Source organism: Salvelinus namaycush, chromosome 15 (assembly GCF_016432855.1).
Source record: "Salvelinus namaycush isolate Seneca chromosome 15, SaNama_1.0, whole genome shotgun sequence".
Lineage (NCBI taxonomy): Eukaryota > Metazoa > Chordata > Actinopteri > Salmoniformes > Salmonidae > Salvelinus > Salvelinus namaycush.
This window is the reverse complement of record NC_052321.1, coordinates 27,270,676-27,287,073: the sequence shown is the minus strand read 5'-3', so window position 1 is coordinate 27,287,073 and position 16,398 is coordinate 27,270,676. Positions and strand designations below refer to the sequence as shown.

The 16,398-nt window shown below is 41.7% G+C and overlaps 1 protein-coding gene across 2 annotated transcripts in view; it reads right to left on the bottom strand.

Moving 5' to 3' along the window:
- The window catches only part of ddhd1a (DDHD domain containing 1a), a 40,982-nt gene that overhangs the window by 17,852 nt on the left and 6,732 nt on the right, over nt 1-16,398 (bottom strand). Inside the window, exons 3-4 of one of the 2 annotated variants that reach the window (XM_039009678.1) lie at nt 6,848-6,976; nt 2,822-2,969 (exon numbers count right to left, since the gene is read on the bottom strand). In XM_039009678.1, the coding sequence (XP_038865606.1) occupies nt 2,822-2,969; nt 6,848-6,976 (277 nt within the window). The remainder of the gene's footprint in view (nt 1-2,821; nt 2,970-6,847; nt 6,977-16,398) is intronic. The other variant, XM_039009679.1, reaches the window with a different exon arrangement.

The window sequence follows — 16,398 nt, the reverse complement described above, 5'->3', positions numbered from 1 at the left end:
ACACTGAATGTGGCCTATTTACAGTTGAATTAAATTGTCTAGAAAATCTATGGCAAAACTTGAAAATGGCTGTCTAGCAATGATCAACAACCAACTTGACTTAATTGTTTTAATAGTTTCCAAATATTGAACAATCCAGTTGTGCAAAACTCTTAGAGATTTACCCAGAAAGAGTCACAACATAATTGACTCAGGGGGTGTGAATACTTTGAAATATATAATTTTCAGTAAATTTGTCAATTTATTGGGACATGTTTTCACTTTGTCATTATGGAGTATTGTGTGTAGATGGATGAGAACAAATCAATTGTTTAAATTTAGGCTGTAACAACAAAATGTGAACTAAGTCAAGGGGTATGAATATTTTGACGGCACTGTATATTGTCGCTGTCAGATTAAAACGTTGTCACTCAAAATGTGATTTAAAATGTTCGGGTTTTACAAGAATTTATACTATTGGTTCCCTTTTATGTCTGCAAGATTGTTTCACGACACTTTGACCAATGAAATGTATGAAAAAATAGCTTGTCATCAAAACTATTATGTCCATTGGCTCTCAAAGTTGTCAGTCAAACCCCGTATCTCCACCACGGCTCTTGAAGTGCACGTCTTCACTCCAAAGGAGATTTTTGTTGGTGGGTTCTTAGCACTTTAATTACCTTCTGCCTTTGTGATATTATATATTTCATGGAGTAAGATAAGTATTTCTCAGATATACTTGTGCTGTTGAAATAGTTTTTTGAGGGTGAGTGCAAATAAAATGGCTAGGCAGCTAACTAGCTAGCTACCCCGTTTGCTTTGGCTAACCCAGAATCTAACAATGTTTAATCACCTGTTTTTAGCTCCCCATATTATCTCTGCTTGTTGGCCAAGTTAACTAGCCACCTTGTCATTGGCATAAAGAGTGAACTGATGGAGAATGGGGCAAGAAAATACCTTTCAAAGTGGAAAGGGGAGGTTCAGAAGAGAATGTGGATGAAGGTCAATACTACCTTGGCAAGAAAAATATGATTAAGTTGACTATGGCATTTGATATATGCACCGTTTGATTATTCCTTACATAATTCTGACCTAAATACTAACTTTGATGTTTAATTCCATTATAAATGTGTCTGACTTGCATACTAATAATAACATAATTGATAGTGACATTTCAATATCCTCCTTGATGAAAAATGTATCACACTAGGTGTAAAAAGTTTTTTATTACACATTCACCATCCCATGTAGTTGAAATGATAGTGAAATACATTTATATTTATGCTATTGAAATGATTCCAATGCCTCGGGTACTGTTTAGGTTTTAATGAAATTGAGCACATTGATAGATATTTGAATAAGACCGTAATTGAAAGTGTACAGCCTACCTGTGCTGGAGGACATCTGCAAGATGATGCTGGCAGGCTTAAATAATAAAGGAATGTGAAATCAATTGCAATAAGTTGTTCTTTTTGTTTGCTGTCACAATTGACCATATGGTGTAACTTGTACTTAAGTAGTCTTCTGACCGGATACCTTTTTACTCTTACTTGAGTAGTTTCTTAAGAGGGATACTTTTGAGTAAATTACAAATCTAAGTAACAGTACTTTTACTTAAGTACATATTTTAAGTACTCTACCACCCTCTGGTATAGGCAGAGATTGCAATTGGAGGATGCATTATATGCATATTCTTTAAATGATATAGATTTCTATTATATAGAATGATATATTGAATAGGCTACATCTGTCAGTACAAACTTTGATTTAGGAAATTATGACGCCTTATTTAATAATTTTGTTGATGCTCCCTCACATAAAAAATAGCACTACACCAGTGATGATGACGTCTGGTCTTGGTGGACTACTTGGAGCAGGCAGTCACAATACAAAATGCCTAGGCATGTCTTAATGATAAATGGCCAGTGTGGAGGGAAGGACACCCATGGGTGTACCTACTTTCTTATCTACCTGTTTAGTTCAATGAGGAAATGGTTCACATAATGCAGCTTTAACATAATACACTGATAATAACTTACTTGCATCCCTAAGATAGCATCTGGTGAACATCATGACGGTGCAATTATGTGAAAGTTGCGCCCAAACCAGTCTGACAGCAGTTCATGATAAACGTCTCATAGAATGACACCAATGAGGGCAATCCAGTGTTTGACTTGGGCAGGAGCTCACCGGAGCTGAGTACAGCACCTCAAATGTTCTACTGCTTGAGCTCCTGTTACTCTTATAACATAACATATTAGCTGAAAAGTATTGCGGAGCTCCTGCACCTAAATGTAAACAGTACCGGCACCAAAAATGAGTACAGGCACCTATTTCAGTCTAAGTCAAGCGCTCGGGCAATCGATCAAATTATGAACGAATAAGATCTAGGACAGGAACAGGACACATCCACATTAAGACAGGTGTGCATTCTCAAACACACGTGTGTGAACATGTTCTCAGACAGACAAACACTTTGTGGTACATTCCATACCGATTCACATCTCCATGGAAACCCACATCAAGACGTGTGGGCTGAAGCTTCATGCCACCCGATCAGCAGACAGCAGTGCATGTAGCTACATCATCCCACAGTAGATCAAACTGGCACAGTCTCTCCACACACAGTAGAAAAATCAACATGGCTATGTCTCAAATGGCACACTATTCCCTTTATAGCGCACTACATTTGACCAGGGTGAATAGGGCCATTTGGGATGCATACTATGTTACCTCAGCCATAGATATACAGAGTTCAACACATAACCCTCCACGATGTTGGCAGCACCATGTCGCCCAGTAGAATAACTATAACATGCACACAGTGAATGAGAGCACTCACATGCCAGTGTTCTTGATAATGCGTCCTGTGTCCATCTTCTGTCCAATGCCGTGAACCACAAAGACGATGTGTGTGGTCTGGGGGGGCTTGTCCTCCAAGGAGGCCTCCTCCACATAGCCCCGGTGGAGCCGTGTACCACTGCTGGAGGCTACAGAGGGGATAGTGGATGGAGACAGGGTGAACAGGCGGTGGAGAGAGGGACAGTGTCAGTAAAATATCAACATACTGGGTGGCTGCACATTGCCCAACAAATGCCAACAACGTTTCGCTCATCAGCGTTTGTTCACTTGTGTTCAACATTGGTAAAGTCTTGATTCATGATTAAGGCTTGATAGACTCAAACCGTGAAATTACATTTCACAGAGGCCACAATGAAATGACTACACAACATGCATACAGTTATGGTGAACATCCTAGGCCATCCTATATCTGAAAGTAGCAATAAGGTGACTGAGTTTACAGGGGCAGTAGGATACTGGAAGCCTCCCGCTGTGTCTGTGGCTCAGGGTTGCATGCGTGGCTGGCTTCCTGTGCTATCACTACTCTACACCAGGGTTCTCAAACTATTTGGGGTCGGGACTCCCTTTTGTGATAGTAAATTCATCAGGGACCCCCTCAATCAGAACACAACTCGAGTGAGATTTAAAAAAAAAATAGCATACAAGGAGTTTTACTATGACATCGGCAGTGCATAGCCGGACAAACCAAGTCTCGGCCCTGGGAACGAACAATTTAAAAGGCCCACATTTTGTCATGGGGCAGATTTTTTGTTGTTGCAGCTTTAAAGCTAATATCCTGCAATTCTACACATTTTGCCACAAGGCAGAGAGAAAACATTGCAGTTTTAAAGCTTAAAATTGTAGTGCGTTTATGAAGAAAAAATATATATACATTTTTTGTCCATTAAAATCACATCAAATTGATCAGAAATACAGTGTAGACATTGTTAATGTTGTAAATGACTATTGTAGCTGGAAATGGCAGGTTTATGTAATATCTACATAGGCGTACAGAGGCCCATTACCAGCAACCATCACTCCTGTGTTCCAATGGCACGCTGTGTTAGCTAATCCAAGTTTATCATTTTAAAATGGCAAATTGATCATTAGAAAACCCTTTTGCAATTATGTTAGCATAGCTGAAAACTGTTGTTATGATTAAAGAAGCAATAAAACTGGCCTTCTTTAGACTAGTTGAGTATCTGGAGCATCAGCATTTGTGGGTTCGATTACAGGCTCAAAATGGCCAGAAACAAATAATTTTCTTCTGAAACTCATCAGTCTATTCTTGTTCTGAGAAATGAAGGCTATTCCATGTGAGAAATTGCCAAGAAACGGAAGAGCTCGTACAATGCTGTGTACTACTCCCTTCACAGAACAAAGCAAACTGGCCCTAACCAGAATAGAAAGAGTGGGAGGCCCTGGTGCACAACTGAGCAAGAGGACAAGTACATTAGTGTCTAGTTTGAGAAATGTCCTCCTACAACAGGACAATGACCCAAAGCACAGCTCCAAACTATGCAAGAACTATTTAGGGAAGAAGCAGTCAGCTGGTATTCTGTCTATAATGGAGTGGCCAGCACAGTCACCGGATCTCAACCCTATTGAGCTGTGGTGGGAGCAGCTTGACTGTATGGTACGTTAGAAGGGCCCATCAAGCCAATCCAACTTGTGGGAGGTGCTTCAGGAAGCATGGGGTGAAATCTCTTCAGATTACCTCAACAGATTGACAACTAGAATGCCAAAGGTCTGCAAGGCTATAATTGCTGCAAATGGAGGATTCTTTGACAAAAGCAAAATTTGAGGGACACAATGACTTTTTCATTTAAAAATCATTATTTATAACCATGTCAACATCTTGACTATGTTTACTATTAATTTTGCAACTCATTTCATGTATGTTTTCATGGAAAACAAGGACATTTCTAAGTGACCCCAAACTTTTGAACAGTGTGTGTGTATATATATATATATATATATATATATATATAAAACTAACGGTCAAAAGTTTTAGAATACCTACATTTTTCCAGTTTTTAATTGAAATTCACACAGTTTAATGTACTCTGAAATTAAAGCATAGAACAAATAAACAATTGGAGGCAAAACAAAAATAATGGAATTGTTCTGTTTAACAAAATGTAAATCTACTTTTGACTCAAAGTAGCCACCTTTTGCAGAGATAACAGCCAAACACACTCATAGCATTCTTTCTACAATGGAAATCAAATATTGTTTAGAAAGTTCTCCAACACTGTTGAAGATGTTACCACAAAACGTGTGCACTTGTAGGTTGCCTTACTTTCACCCTTCTGCCCAGTGCATCCCAAACCAGCTCGATGGGGTTTAAGTCTGGAGACTGTGCTGGCCATTCCATGATTTGAAGCCTACCGTCTTGTTATTTTCATCTAAGGTAGTTCTGAAATACCTCCAGGCTATGTTTTTGGTTATTTCTTGCTGTAGGATGAACCCCTGAACAACTTGGCTTACACCAGAGGGTATTGCATGGCGCTGCAAAATGCTGTGGTAGTTGTTTTGGTTCAGGGTGCCACTTACTCTGTTCAAGTCGCCGACTCTGGATCCAGCAAAAGACCATCACACTTCCTCCTCCATGTTTGACAGTTGGTGTAACACACTGAGGAACCATCCTTTCGCCTACTCGACAGCGTACAAAAACCCTGCGTGATGAACTGAAGATTTCAAATTTTGATTCATCGGTCCATAAGACCTTCTTCCAGTTTTCAGTAGTCCACTGGTGTTGCTTCATGGCCCAGTCAAGCCTCTCTTTCTTATTTTGCCATCTTAGCAATGGCTTTCTTACTGTCACTCAACCTGTCAAACCTGCAGCTTGAAGTCTTCTCTTCACAGTTGAAACGGAGACTTGCTTACTTCGACCAGTGTTAAGCTGTGCTTGCAGCGGTTGTCCTGTGAGCCACCTATCTCAGAAACTTGTCTTCTGATTCTGTTGTGGTTTTGGGTCTGCCATCTCTCTTCCGGTCAGAGTTTCCTCCAGTTTCCAAGTGCCTTTTGATGGTCTAGGAAATTGTACTCACTGACACCTTGGCTTCTTTGCAATTTCTCTAAAGGAAAGACCCACACTTTTAAGGGTTATAATTGTCTGTCTGTCTTCCTTCCTTTTTATGATAGCAATATACTACTTCCTGCAGTACAATACTGTCAAAATAATGCTTAAGAGGCTGTAGTAACAGTCTGTTCCAACACTGATTTTATACAGAGAGGGTTTTGTAAGTAATCAACAAAAATTGGGACACCTGCAGGAATTGTTAGCATCAACTTTCAAGGCTTAATTTAATTAATTGCTGCAGAACAGCTGTAAGTTGTTAACCCATTGCTTGTTCTCGGAAAAAGGCTTCTTTTTTTTTTTACTCTGAATTGTACATTATTTTTCAGTAACTGAAACTTATTTTTTAACCTCTGGCAGTTTACCGCTTACCTTTGTACCATTTCAGGTTATTCACTGGACTTGAATTGCTTAAATTTCAAAAAAAACTGGAAAATGGGGGTGTTCTAAAACTTTTGACTGATAGTGTATATAAATAGGGGGAATACGAAAAGTATTGAGTTGTACCCTGGCAGGGTACTGTGGATACCAATATCTGTTAGCCTCCCAGGCCCATGTTGCCCAGGTTTAAAAACATACATTGTAGAATAATATTTTATTGTATTACTGTATTTTACTGTACTGTATTTTATTGTATTAAACTTTTTCCACGGATCCCTTGTCCCTTTCATTTTTGATCTGGCCGTGAACCCCTACAGTACCTCCAGGGGTCCGCTGACACCACTGAGAACACCTGCTCTACACAATAGGCAAATAGGATTAGCTGCTTGCTGGCTGGCCGACACAGCCTTAAGGAGAATTCCAGCGGTAGTGGGTTTGTGTGTCAGAGGAGATTGAGAACTCATGCCAGATCCACCTCTTCATCTTCACTTCACTTGATATTGGGGTGGGGAAGGGGAGGAAGGGTTCAACAGAAGAGTGGGCAGTCAGTCAGTGACCTCTAACCTTTGGAGAAGCCCAGTTTCTGGGTGACAGTGCGGGCGATCTTGGAGGTGGTGGCATCGCTGTAGAGGTAGACCTCGTCCACACTGTGCCAGTCCACGTGGGTCCGACTCAATTTCAAACTGTGGACAGCTGCAGAGGAAGAAGAGAGGGATGGAGAAGTAGGAAAGGGAGGAATGGGCAAAATGGAGGGATGGAAAAATTAGAACGCAAGGAAGGGGGGAACGAGATGTGAGAGCAAGCAGAAAAAGAACAAGAGGTACGATGAACAAATGCAGGGGGAAAGACAGAAAATACACTCATCAAAATTGTGATTACAAATTCCTCATGTTACAACTCAACAAGGAGAAAGTTTGGTGTAGTCTAGTGCTCGATCAAATACAGAGTAGGGCATTGATCTGCAGAGGGTCACTAGAGAACCAGAAAAGTACATATTGAAGAAGTACCAAGGTTCACAAAGTCTGCATATTTCAACTGTTACCCGCCCATTGATTGCTTGGGTGTCATTGAATGTGTACAGTAGATTATGTGAAATAATATTGTACCAGACAATTCTCAATTGGGTCTCTATGGTAAGCTCGATCACCAATGTGGATGGGCTACACTCAGGTTGTGCAGATCATACAGAGGACTAGATTAGATTTCAGCCTCATTATCTTAGCGGGCAACAGGGCAGGTAAGAGTGAAAACATGAACGATAAATGAAAACCGGTTGACTGGGTTGAGCCGGTCACATTGAGGTTTGATTGCCACAGATTCACTGTATGGTACAGTACGTGAAGAGGTGACCGGGTACTTTGGTATTGGTCCAGACCGAACCCTGGGGTGCATAGAGACAATCAGGAGGGATTAAAAGGACAATGTTAAAATGTCCAGGACAAAAGGATTCCTAGAAGAGGTGGACATTAAAGACGTCCTCCAGCGATTGTTTTTACTTGCACTGTTGAAAAGTGATATCTCACGTACAAATACAGTAAAGTACACATACTAAAGAGTTAAACAATTATCAAAAGTTTGGACACCTACTCCTTCAAGGGATTTTCTTTTTACTATTTCCTACATTGTAGAATAATACAAAGTAGCGGCAGGTAGCCTAGTGGTTAGAGCGTTGGACTAGTAACCGAAAGGTTGCAAGATCGAATCCCAGAGCTGACAAGGTAAAAATCTGTTGTTCTGCCCCTGAACAAGGCAGTTAACCCACTAAGAATGTGTTCTTAACTGACTTGCCCAGTTAAATAAAAGGTATAAAAAAAGACATCAAAAATATGAAATAACATACAGAATCAGGTAGTAACCAAAAAAGTGTTAAACAAATCAAAGTAGTCACCCTTTGCCTTGATGACAGCTTTGCACACTCTTGACATTCTCTCAACCAGCTTCATGAGCTAGTAATCTGGAATGCATTTAAATTAAAAGGAGTACCTTGTTAAATGCGTTTGAGCCAATCAGTTATGTTGTGACAAGGTAGGGGTGGTATACAGAAGATAGCCCTATTTGGTAAAAGACCAAGTCCATATTATGGCAAGAACAGCTCAAATAAGCAAAGAGAAACGACAGTTCATCATTACTTTAAGACATGAAGGTCAGTCAATCTGGAACATTTCAAGAACTTTGAAAGTGCAGTCCCAAAAACCATCAAGCGCTATGATGAAACTGTCTCTCAGGAGGACCGCCACAGGAAAGGAAGACCCAGAGTTACCTCTGTTGCAGAGGATTAGTTCATTAGAGTTACCAGCCTCATATTTCAGCCCAAATAAATGTGTCTGCTACTTGAACTCTGAAGCATCTCAACATCAACTGTTCAGAGGAGACTGAGTGACTCAAGCCTTCATGGTCAAATTACTGCAAAGAAACTATTACTAAAGGACACCAATAAGAAGAAGAGACTTGCTTGGGCCAAGAAACACAAGCAATGGACATTAGACCAGTGGAAATTTGTCCTTTGGTCTGATGAGTCCAAATTTTAGATTTTTGGTTCCAACCGCCGTGTCTTTGTGACACGCAGAGCAGGTGAACTGATGATCTCCACATGTGTGGTTCCCACCGTGAAGCAAGGAGGTGGTGTGATGATGCGATGCTGGTGACACTGTCAGTGATTTATTTAGAGTTTAAAAGCACACTTAACCAGCATGGCTACCACAGCATTCTGCAGCAATACGCCATCCCATCTGGTTTGTGCTTTGTGGGACTATCATTTGTTTTTCAACAGGACAGTGACCCAACACACCTCCAGGCTGTGTAAGGGCTATTTGGCCAAGAAGGAGTGAAGGAGTGTTGCATCAGATGACCTGGCCTCCACAACCACCCGACCTCAACCCAACTGAGATGGTTTGGGATGAGTTGGACCGCAGAGAGAAGGAAAAGCAACCAACAAGTGCTCAGCATATGCGGGAACTCCTTCAAGACTGTTGGAAAATCATTCCTCATGAAGCTGGTGGAGAGAATGCCAAGAGTTTGCAAAGCTGTCATCAAGGCAAAGGGTGGCTACTTTGAAGAATCTCAAATATAAAATATTTTTTGATTTGTTTAACACTTCTTTGGTTACTACATGATTCCGTATGTGTTATTTCATAGTTTGATGTCTTCACTATTATTCTACAATGTAGAACATAGTAAAAATAAAGAAAAACCCTTGAATGAGTAGGTGTGTCCAAACTTTTGACTGGAACTGTATGTTTTGGGCAAAATAGTATTTGTATTTTTTATGCAAGTCTGGAGTGCTTTGTACTTGCGCAGGACTAATCATGTGTGAGAGAGAGAGAGAGAGAGAGCGAGACTTAGCATGGGGGGGGGCACTTAGCATGAGCATCACAACGGTATCAAACTCTGTCCAGAGTGCTCGCTTCCTCAGATCGTGTCCAGATTACTGCTGGTGCATTAGCTTGTTTATGCTCTGAAAACACTCAGCAGGTGTTCAGAAAACTCTTAACTAATGCAGTACAATCTACAGAGTAGGGGACATTAAAGCCTTAAATCACCTTCTTCCCTTCCTTTCCCCTCTTTCTCTCCTTCTTTCCACCTCCTAATTGGAGGCATCTGAGAAGTGTTGTAGAACCACCAGCGGGGAATAGAACAGTGTCTTTGTGAGAGTCACGTGGAGGGGTAAAGCAGGACGTCCCTGTTCTAATCTCATCAGCGCGGTGAGGATTGAGGAGCAGTCATGGATGCTCCAGTTGATCAGTCTCCATTCAGGGCCCCTCAGAAGCCTGATGATCCAAAATGGCTTAATGGAATGACAAGCAGGAGCTCAGGACTTAACCCATGAAGAAGAAGCTGTGTTAGATGGCAGACAGTGTGGAATTGGACTTAACCCATGAAGAAGAAGCTGTGTTAGATGGCAGACAGCTCTTCCATTTAGGAGAGGTAACACATTGGGGCTTAAGAGAGGGATGTGTAGAAGGGATGGGACTGAATCCCAACCAAGCAGCTTTTGCCAAAGTAAAAAGAAAACTCAACCCAGTCGATGGTCATAAGAATCTATTGCATTGGAAGACCTGAGGGTAAAGATTTGTCAGTATTGCAGAACTTTTCACCGGGTTAGAGTAGCATCTTTTCATTTATCATTGGAAATCATTGGAAATCACACAAGCATGCTTCACAACAAGTATCACACCAAGGTTGGGATCAATTCCACTTCAATTCAGCCAAATCAGGAGGTGAATTTATATGGAATTGACAACCAGCACTATACCACACTACTGTACATCATCTTACTACAGTACTCTACAGAAGCGGCGGCGGGCAGCAGGGATAGAATGATCTGTTCTAATGACCGGAGAAGTACAGTAGGGAAAGACAACCTCACCACTTAGCTTACACCTACTCTGAGTCCACTGTAAAACGGGATGTCTTGAGGAGGCAGCAGGTACTCAGTCTTACCCATTAGCCAGCCATAGGAATAAATAAATCATGGCTGACTGGGTGGGGAATGGGGAACGTGCTCATGTTGCCAAATGAGATGGACAAGCTTCTCAGAGACAGCATCCTGTTTTACAGGGGAGCCCAGGGCAGAGCAGACAAGCCAGCGAGGGGAAGAGGGGGAGGCCTGGATCAAAGCACACCAAAGGATCTAACAGTCAGCCACAGAGAGGTTAAGAGGTTTACATGGGAGGCTTTCCAACTATGCCCAGGAGAGCAAGAGAGGACGAGGGAAGAGGGAGAAAAAGTTGTAGATAGATTTAGAGACCGTGTGAGAGACCAAGAGCTAGAACTAGAGTGAAAGAGGTAAGAAAGACAGAGAGAGAGAGAGAGAGAGAGAGAGAAACAGAGCGAGAGAGCGCCTCTTGTAGCTTTGTCCCTGAGATAGGTAATTATGCCACTAAACCAAGGCAAAGCTCCTTTCCTCAAATGAATTACTGTTATGTTTAAACAGTGTTATTGTTAGGATGCTAGCTCAGAGCAGTATTGTCTCTTAATTGGCATGGGAGAATTAGTGTGACAATTACAGGCAACGCCTAACTAGGGTCTGCCAAACATCTTGGATATGTTCCTAGCCTCTGAAGGGTTCCACATTATGTAGAGAGCCACAGAGGGAGTACTACTCTCAATGCTAGGACATTAGGGTCACATTCATGAACCACAAAATGGTAGAGAACGTTTTGTGCCTGCTGAATGCAACCCAGTACTGAATTAGATTGGCCCTAGGGCAGGGGTCAGCAACAGTCGGCCAAAACTGGCCCGCGATGGATATTTTTTTGGCCCCCCAAAGCTCTTTATAAAAAAGGGGGATTTTAGTTTTGTCAAAAGACAAATCGCCATAAATTCAGCTAAAAATGTGTTTAATTTGGAAATCTGTACTTCTACGAATAAAAAGAGACATGATCATGTCTCAATGTAATCAAGGTATGAAATTGTTATTTTTTGGACTTTGTTGTGGTGTGCAGTGTACAAAATTATTATAATTATTTTGTGGCCTCCCGACCACCCCACCCACGACAAAAATTGTCACTGAATCTAGTTGCTAACCCCTGCCCTACAGTGCTGCAGATAGTGCAGACTCCTATTGCCAGCAATAAAGGAGCAGTTATTCCATCCATTGAGGCAATGCTGGAGCTTATAGTGCAGCCTGCAGAGCAGTGTGCTATGTGGGCCTGAATGGTGCTTCTGTTGCCTCTAAACGAGAGCTTTGTTCATTCTCTTCAGCGCTGTGGTGGTGATATGGGAGGTTCATTAAGATGTGATCAAGCCGCTAGATGGAAGGGGAGGCGGAGAAGGGGAGGCTTTTTGGAGAACCAGCTTATTGAGCTCAGATCCTTCGTTTTTCTATTTGGATTTAGAGAGCCTGGAAAGATGTTACTAGCTAACTGACTCTCCACTTACTTAGCTCTACCACCACTAACAGACAGACCGGAGCAAGACTTGCAGGTATCATCCAAAAGTCCAGAAAGCAGCAGCAGTAATAGTGACATACTCTGGGACACAGGAAGAGGGGCATTCTAATGACTAGGCCCAGTTTAAACTAAAGGAGTGAGGAGCCATCTAATCTAGATCCAGTTCTACTAGAGCAGGTTGGGTTGTCTAACTGGACTTAGTTCTAGGGAGAGCTCAAAGGGGTGAGCGAAGATCTAGTTCAATCAAGACCTAAGATCTAGAGGAGAGAGTGAGGGAGTATAGCAGATATAATGTAGGAGATAAAAAAAAGGCTGGCGTTACAGTACCTGAGCAGCGCTTGCGCTTGAGACATTTAGTTGTAGCACTCGGTTGATATCCACTCCATTTGAAAAGAAAGGGGAGGTAGAAAGGGGGCAGGTGGGAGAGAACTAACAACCAAGAGAGAGTGAGTGAAGGACATGACTTGTGTTTTGTCACAAAGGGCTACCCACTGCCATCACTGTTAGACTGGAGGGCGTTTGTCAAGCAGCGCTGGTATCAGGTAGCCACCCTGAGTCTTGTGTGGGTGTATAGTACAGCTGTTGGTTAGAAGCTGTTGACTAGTATTCACATCAGAAAATGTCACAGAAATGTGCATTAGTAAAAGTTCAAAAGTGATTAAAAAAATAATTAGGAAAAGTTTGAAGCGTATAGCCTAACCATTAATACATTTTGTTAAATTTCATTAGCTTCATTCAACTGACAAGCAAAGTTCTTCATTCGAATAAAACCTGTCCCTATGTCTATATGAACATGGCTCTTCATTGTGGTGGCTTAATTAACATGTCAATATTTGCTGTTGCACACAATCTTGAGCTGAGAGGGAACATTGAAACCCATTTGCAGCGCTGTTTGACATATGCCCAAGATGACTGAGGTAGCACCTGAACATTATTCTTGTTTTACTGCCTTTAGGGCACTCAGTGTGGACTATATCATGTGCTGGTAATGAACAGATAGTTTTGTATAAAATCATTTTAAAACATGACAATTATGACTGTTTGCCTAGGACAAAATGGTTGGTCAATGGAGGCTACATGACAATGATATACGACATAACATATTCAGAGTGGTAAGAGGGATACATGGTTGTATAGTACTTTCAGCCAGATAGCTGTCATTCATCTTATCAAACAGGTTGAGTACAAATTGCAAAACAACATTCTAACATCAAATTTAAAAGTATGTTCCTGAAAAAATGTTGGAGGGCTATCAAAGTAAAAGCCAGACTTAACAGCGTAATATTTTAAGAGGATTTCACAACGATCCAAAAGTGAGTGGGCCGCCGACAGAGAAGTTTCTTAGAAGTAGCCCGCCTTACAGCTTTTTCCCCCCTTGCTCATGTTTAGTCTAAAAAACCAGAGCTACATTATTTTAGTGGGTCAGAAAAACTTCAGGGGAAGGATATCCATTCCTGAGAACAGAGGCGAGAACCATTTCTGAGAACAGAGAGGAGGAAATTGCCCTCTAAGATATTTCCTAAAGTCCAAGCAACTGCTCACTCCTTCCCACACACTGGCCATACAGTGAGACTCGCTCTCTCTCACAGCTATCAAGCAACCATTTAGAGAAATGTCATTCCATTAGACCATTGTGTCAGACTTGATATCATCACATAGCCTATGGCTGCTGTCAGACTGTGCAGTGCCACTTAGCCCTGACCTAAAAGGACCAGTCACCATTTTCACACTGACTCAGATAACATGACCTAGGCCTTGCCCTGTGGCAGAGCTCTGTTTGTGGACCTTACTGTTGGAGGGAAGTAATGGCCTTAGCTGATTGAACTGAGTTTATGTTTAATGAGTGTTAGTCAACATGAGGGTGCTCCTATTAAACCAGAAGAACCCTGAGCTGGGAGCTCAGCTGGCCATAAAGGTATTATGCTGTGCTGTGACTGCTTTCATATTTCACATTTACTCACAGCTATAAATAGGCTGTGATCGGTCCATCAAGAATACCCAGGCGCAAGCAAGTTGTCAAGGGGGAGTTGTATTTGGATAATAATAAGACTTTAGGATAACGTTGGTGTATTGGAATGTAAATAGTATCATAATCAGTCAAGCAGAATAACTATGGGTGTGGATATGGTATTGAGATGTCTCCTATCCTTACAGGCATTTGATTACCAAATGAATGTGGATCTCCATTCCGGATAGGGCTATAATTGTACCATTTGAGCGGAGGTTAGGACCAAGAGATCAGACTTGCAAATGACAGCAGTGCTTTCCTCAGCTGGGCTGGGATTGGGTGAAACCTGCTGAATGTACAAGTGTTGTCAGGACAGGCTGGGAGAGGGGACGAGATAGATAGATAGAGGGAGACCAAGAGGGACAGGGGGGAGAGAGAACGACAAATAAAGAGAGAGACAGAGGGAGAAAGAGAGAAACGCCACCCTCTGAGGGTCTGGAGACAGACATGAATCAGCTGATCCATCTGGGACCACATCACAACAACAGTGGCTGGAAACAAATAGGCTTTATCCTGCTTAACAACTTACTGTCTGGGGCTGTCCTGCTTTATGAAGTATATTACTGTATCATTAAAATTACTACTAATGCAGCATTAATATATCTGACTTGTTTTCTGAACTGAAGTTGGCTTGTGTGGCCATGATTAAAGGCTAATCTTGGATTTAGGGTTTCAATATGGTACATTTCTGGATGTTGACAATTGGAGACAAAACGGTAGTGTTATGGAGTATAGATTACATTTTGACATGGCCTGCACTGAGCATGTTTTGACCTACATCTTGAATCAAAAGGTCCATTGGTGTGGATTTCTCTGTTTGAGAGAGAGCACCATAAACCTCTCAAATGGAATGACATTCCAAATGTCATATTGGTTAAGAGCTCGTCTACTCCACTGGGAGCTTTGGATTTAATTGGCCAGGGAAAAGACCAGCACAACAGAATGCTACAGTTACAGTATCTGGTCAAACACATCACATCCATGCTATTCTCCATCAAGTGTATCCAGCCACCCACCCACATAGCGACATACAGCCGGAGGTATTCAGCCTTCAAATAAACATACAAATGCATTACACTACTAAACTGTGTGTCTAAAACTCTTATGATTCAAAAAAATTGTATTTTGAATGATAGGCCTTCTAGCTATTGAAAGCTTAGCGAATAGTATGCTAACTGTAAAATGTCAGTGTGCCATGACGATTGTCCTGGGTTGTAGACTAGAGCTGTGACTAGTGATGGAGGGGGAAAATCTATAGTTACATATGGATATTACTTTTGACAATATATCGTATCGCTTTGACAATATCGCAATATCATTTATTTTGCTAGTTGGCTGTACCTGAAGCCTATTCACTAACTGCAGTATTTTTCTTTCATAGCTTGTTGTCCATCTTTTTAAATAGGGTGACAATTTGTCTTCAGCACTTTTATTTCAATGACGGATCAAACCTCGTTTTCTCATGTCTCTCTCTTGTCCCTCTGCAGCAGACATATGGTGAGCAATATGTTTGGAACACTGAATCAAAATCACAGTATCGAATCGCAATACATATAGAACTGTGAGAATCACAATACATATAGAACTGTGAGAATCACAATACATATAGTATCGGCACCAAAGTTTCCTAATAATATCGTATTGAGGTCCCTGGCAGTTCCCAGCCCTAGCTGTGACATGACATTATGTGATGTTCTGGCCTGTGTGTGTTGTTGACATATGACCCTGTGTGCCTGTGGGGCTTTGCGTGCCGTAACGCTCCAGGAGCCTGACGGACTGAAGTACACCCCACCGTCATGAGCCCTGGCCCAGCCTCTAGTCAGCCCACATGCAAATCTCTCTGATTCAAACGCCTTCAAAACACAACCGTATGATAGATTCTCACATCAGTACACAGTCCCTTCACATACCTGCATCTCTCTGTTGCCATCACCCACCACTCCAACACAGACACACGCAGGCATATATACACACAGTACACACATATCCACCAGGGATTCTTCCATAAACAGCCTCCCTAAGTGATACACAGCCAGTGCATGTTTAAACAGGTCTGACAAACAAAAGGTGTAATGTGTCCACAGTCAAAAAGACATCACATAAAGCTTACTCGGGTCTCCTAAAACCTGAGAGGGGAGCCATCAGGGGGCCTCTTGCTATTAACACCCTGCTCCTTAGATGATGTAATCACAGTGAGAGGGTCATGGAGCCCCAAT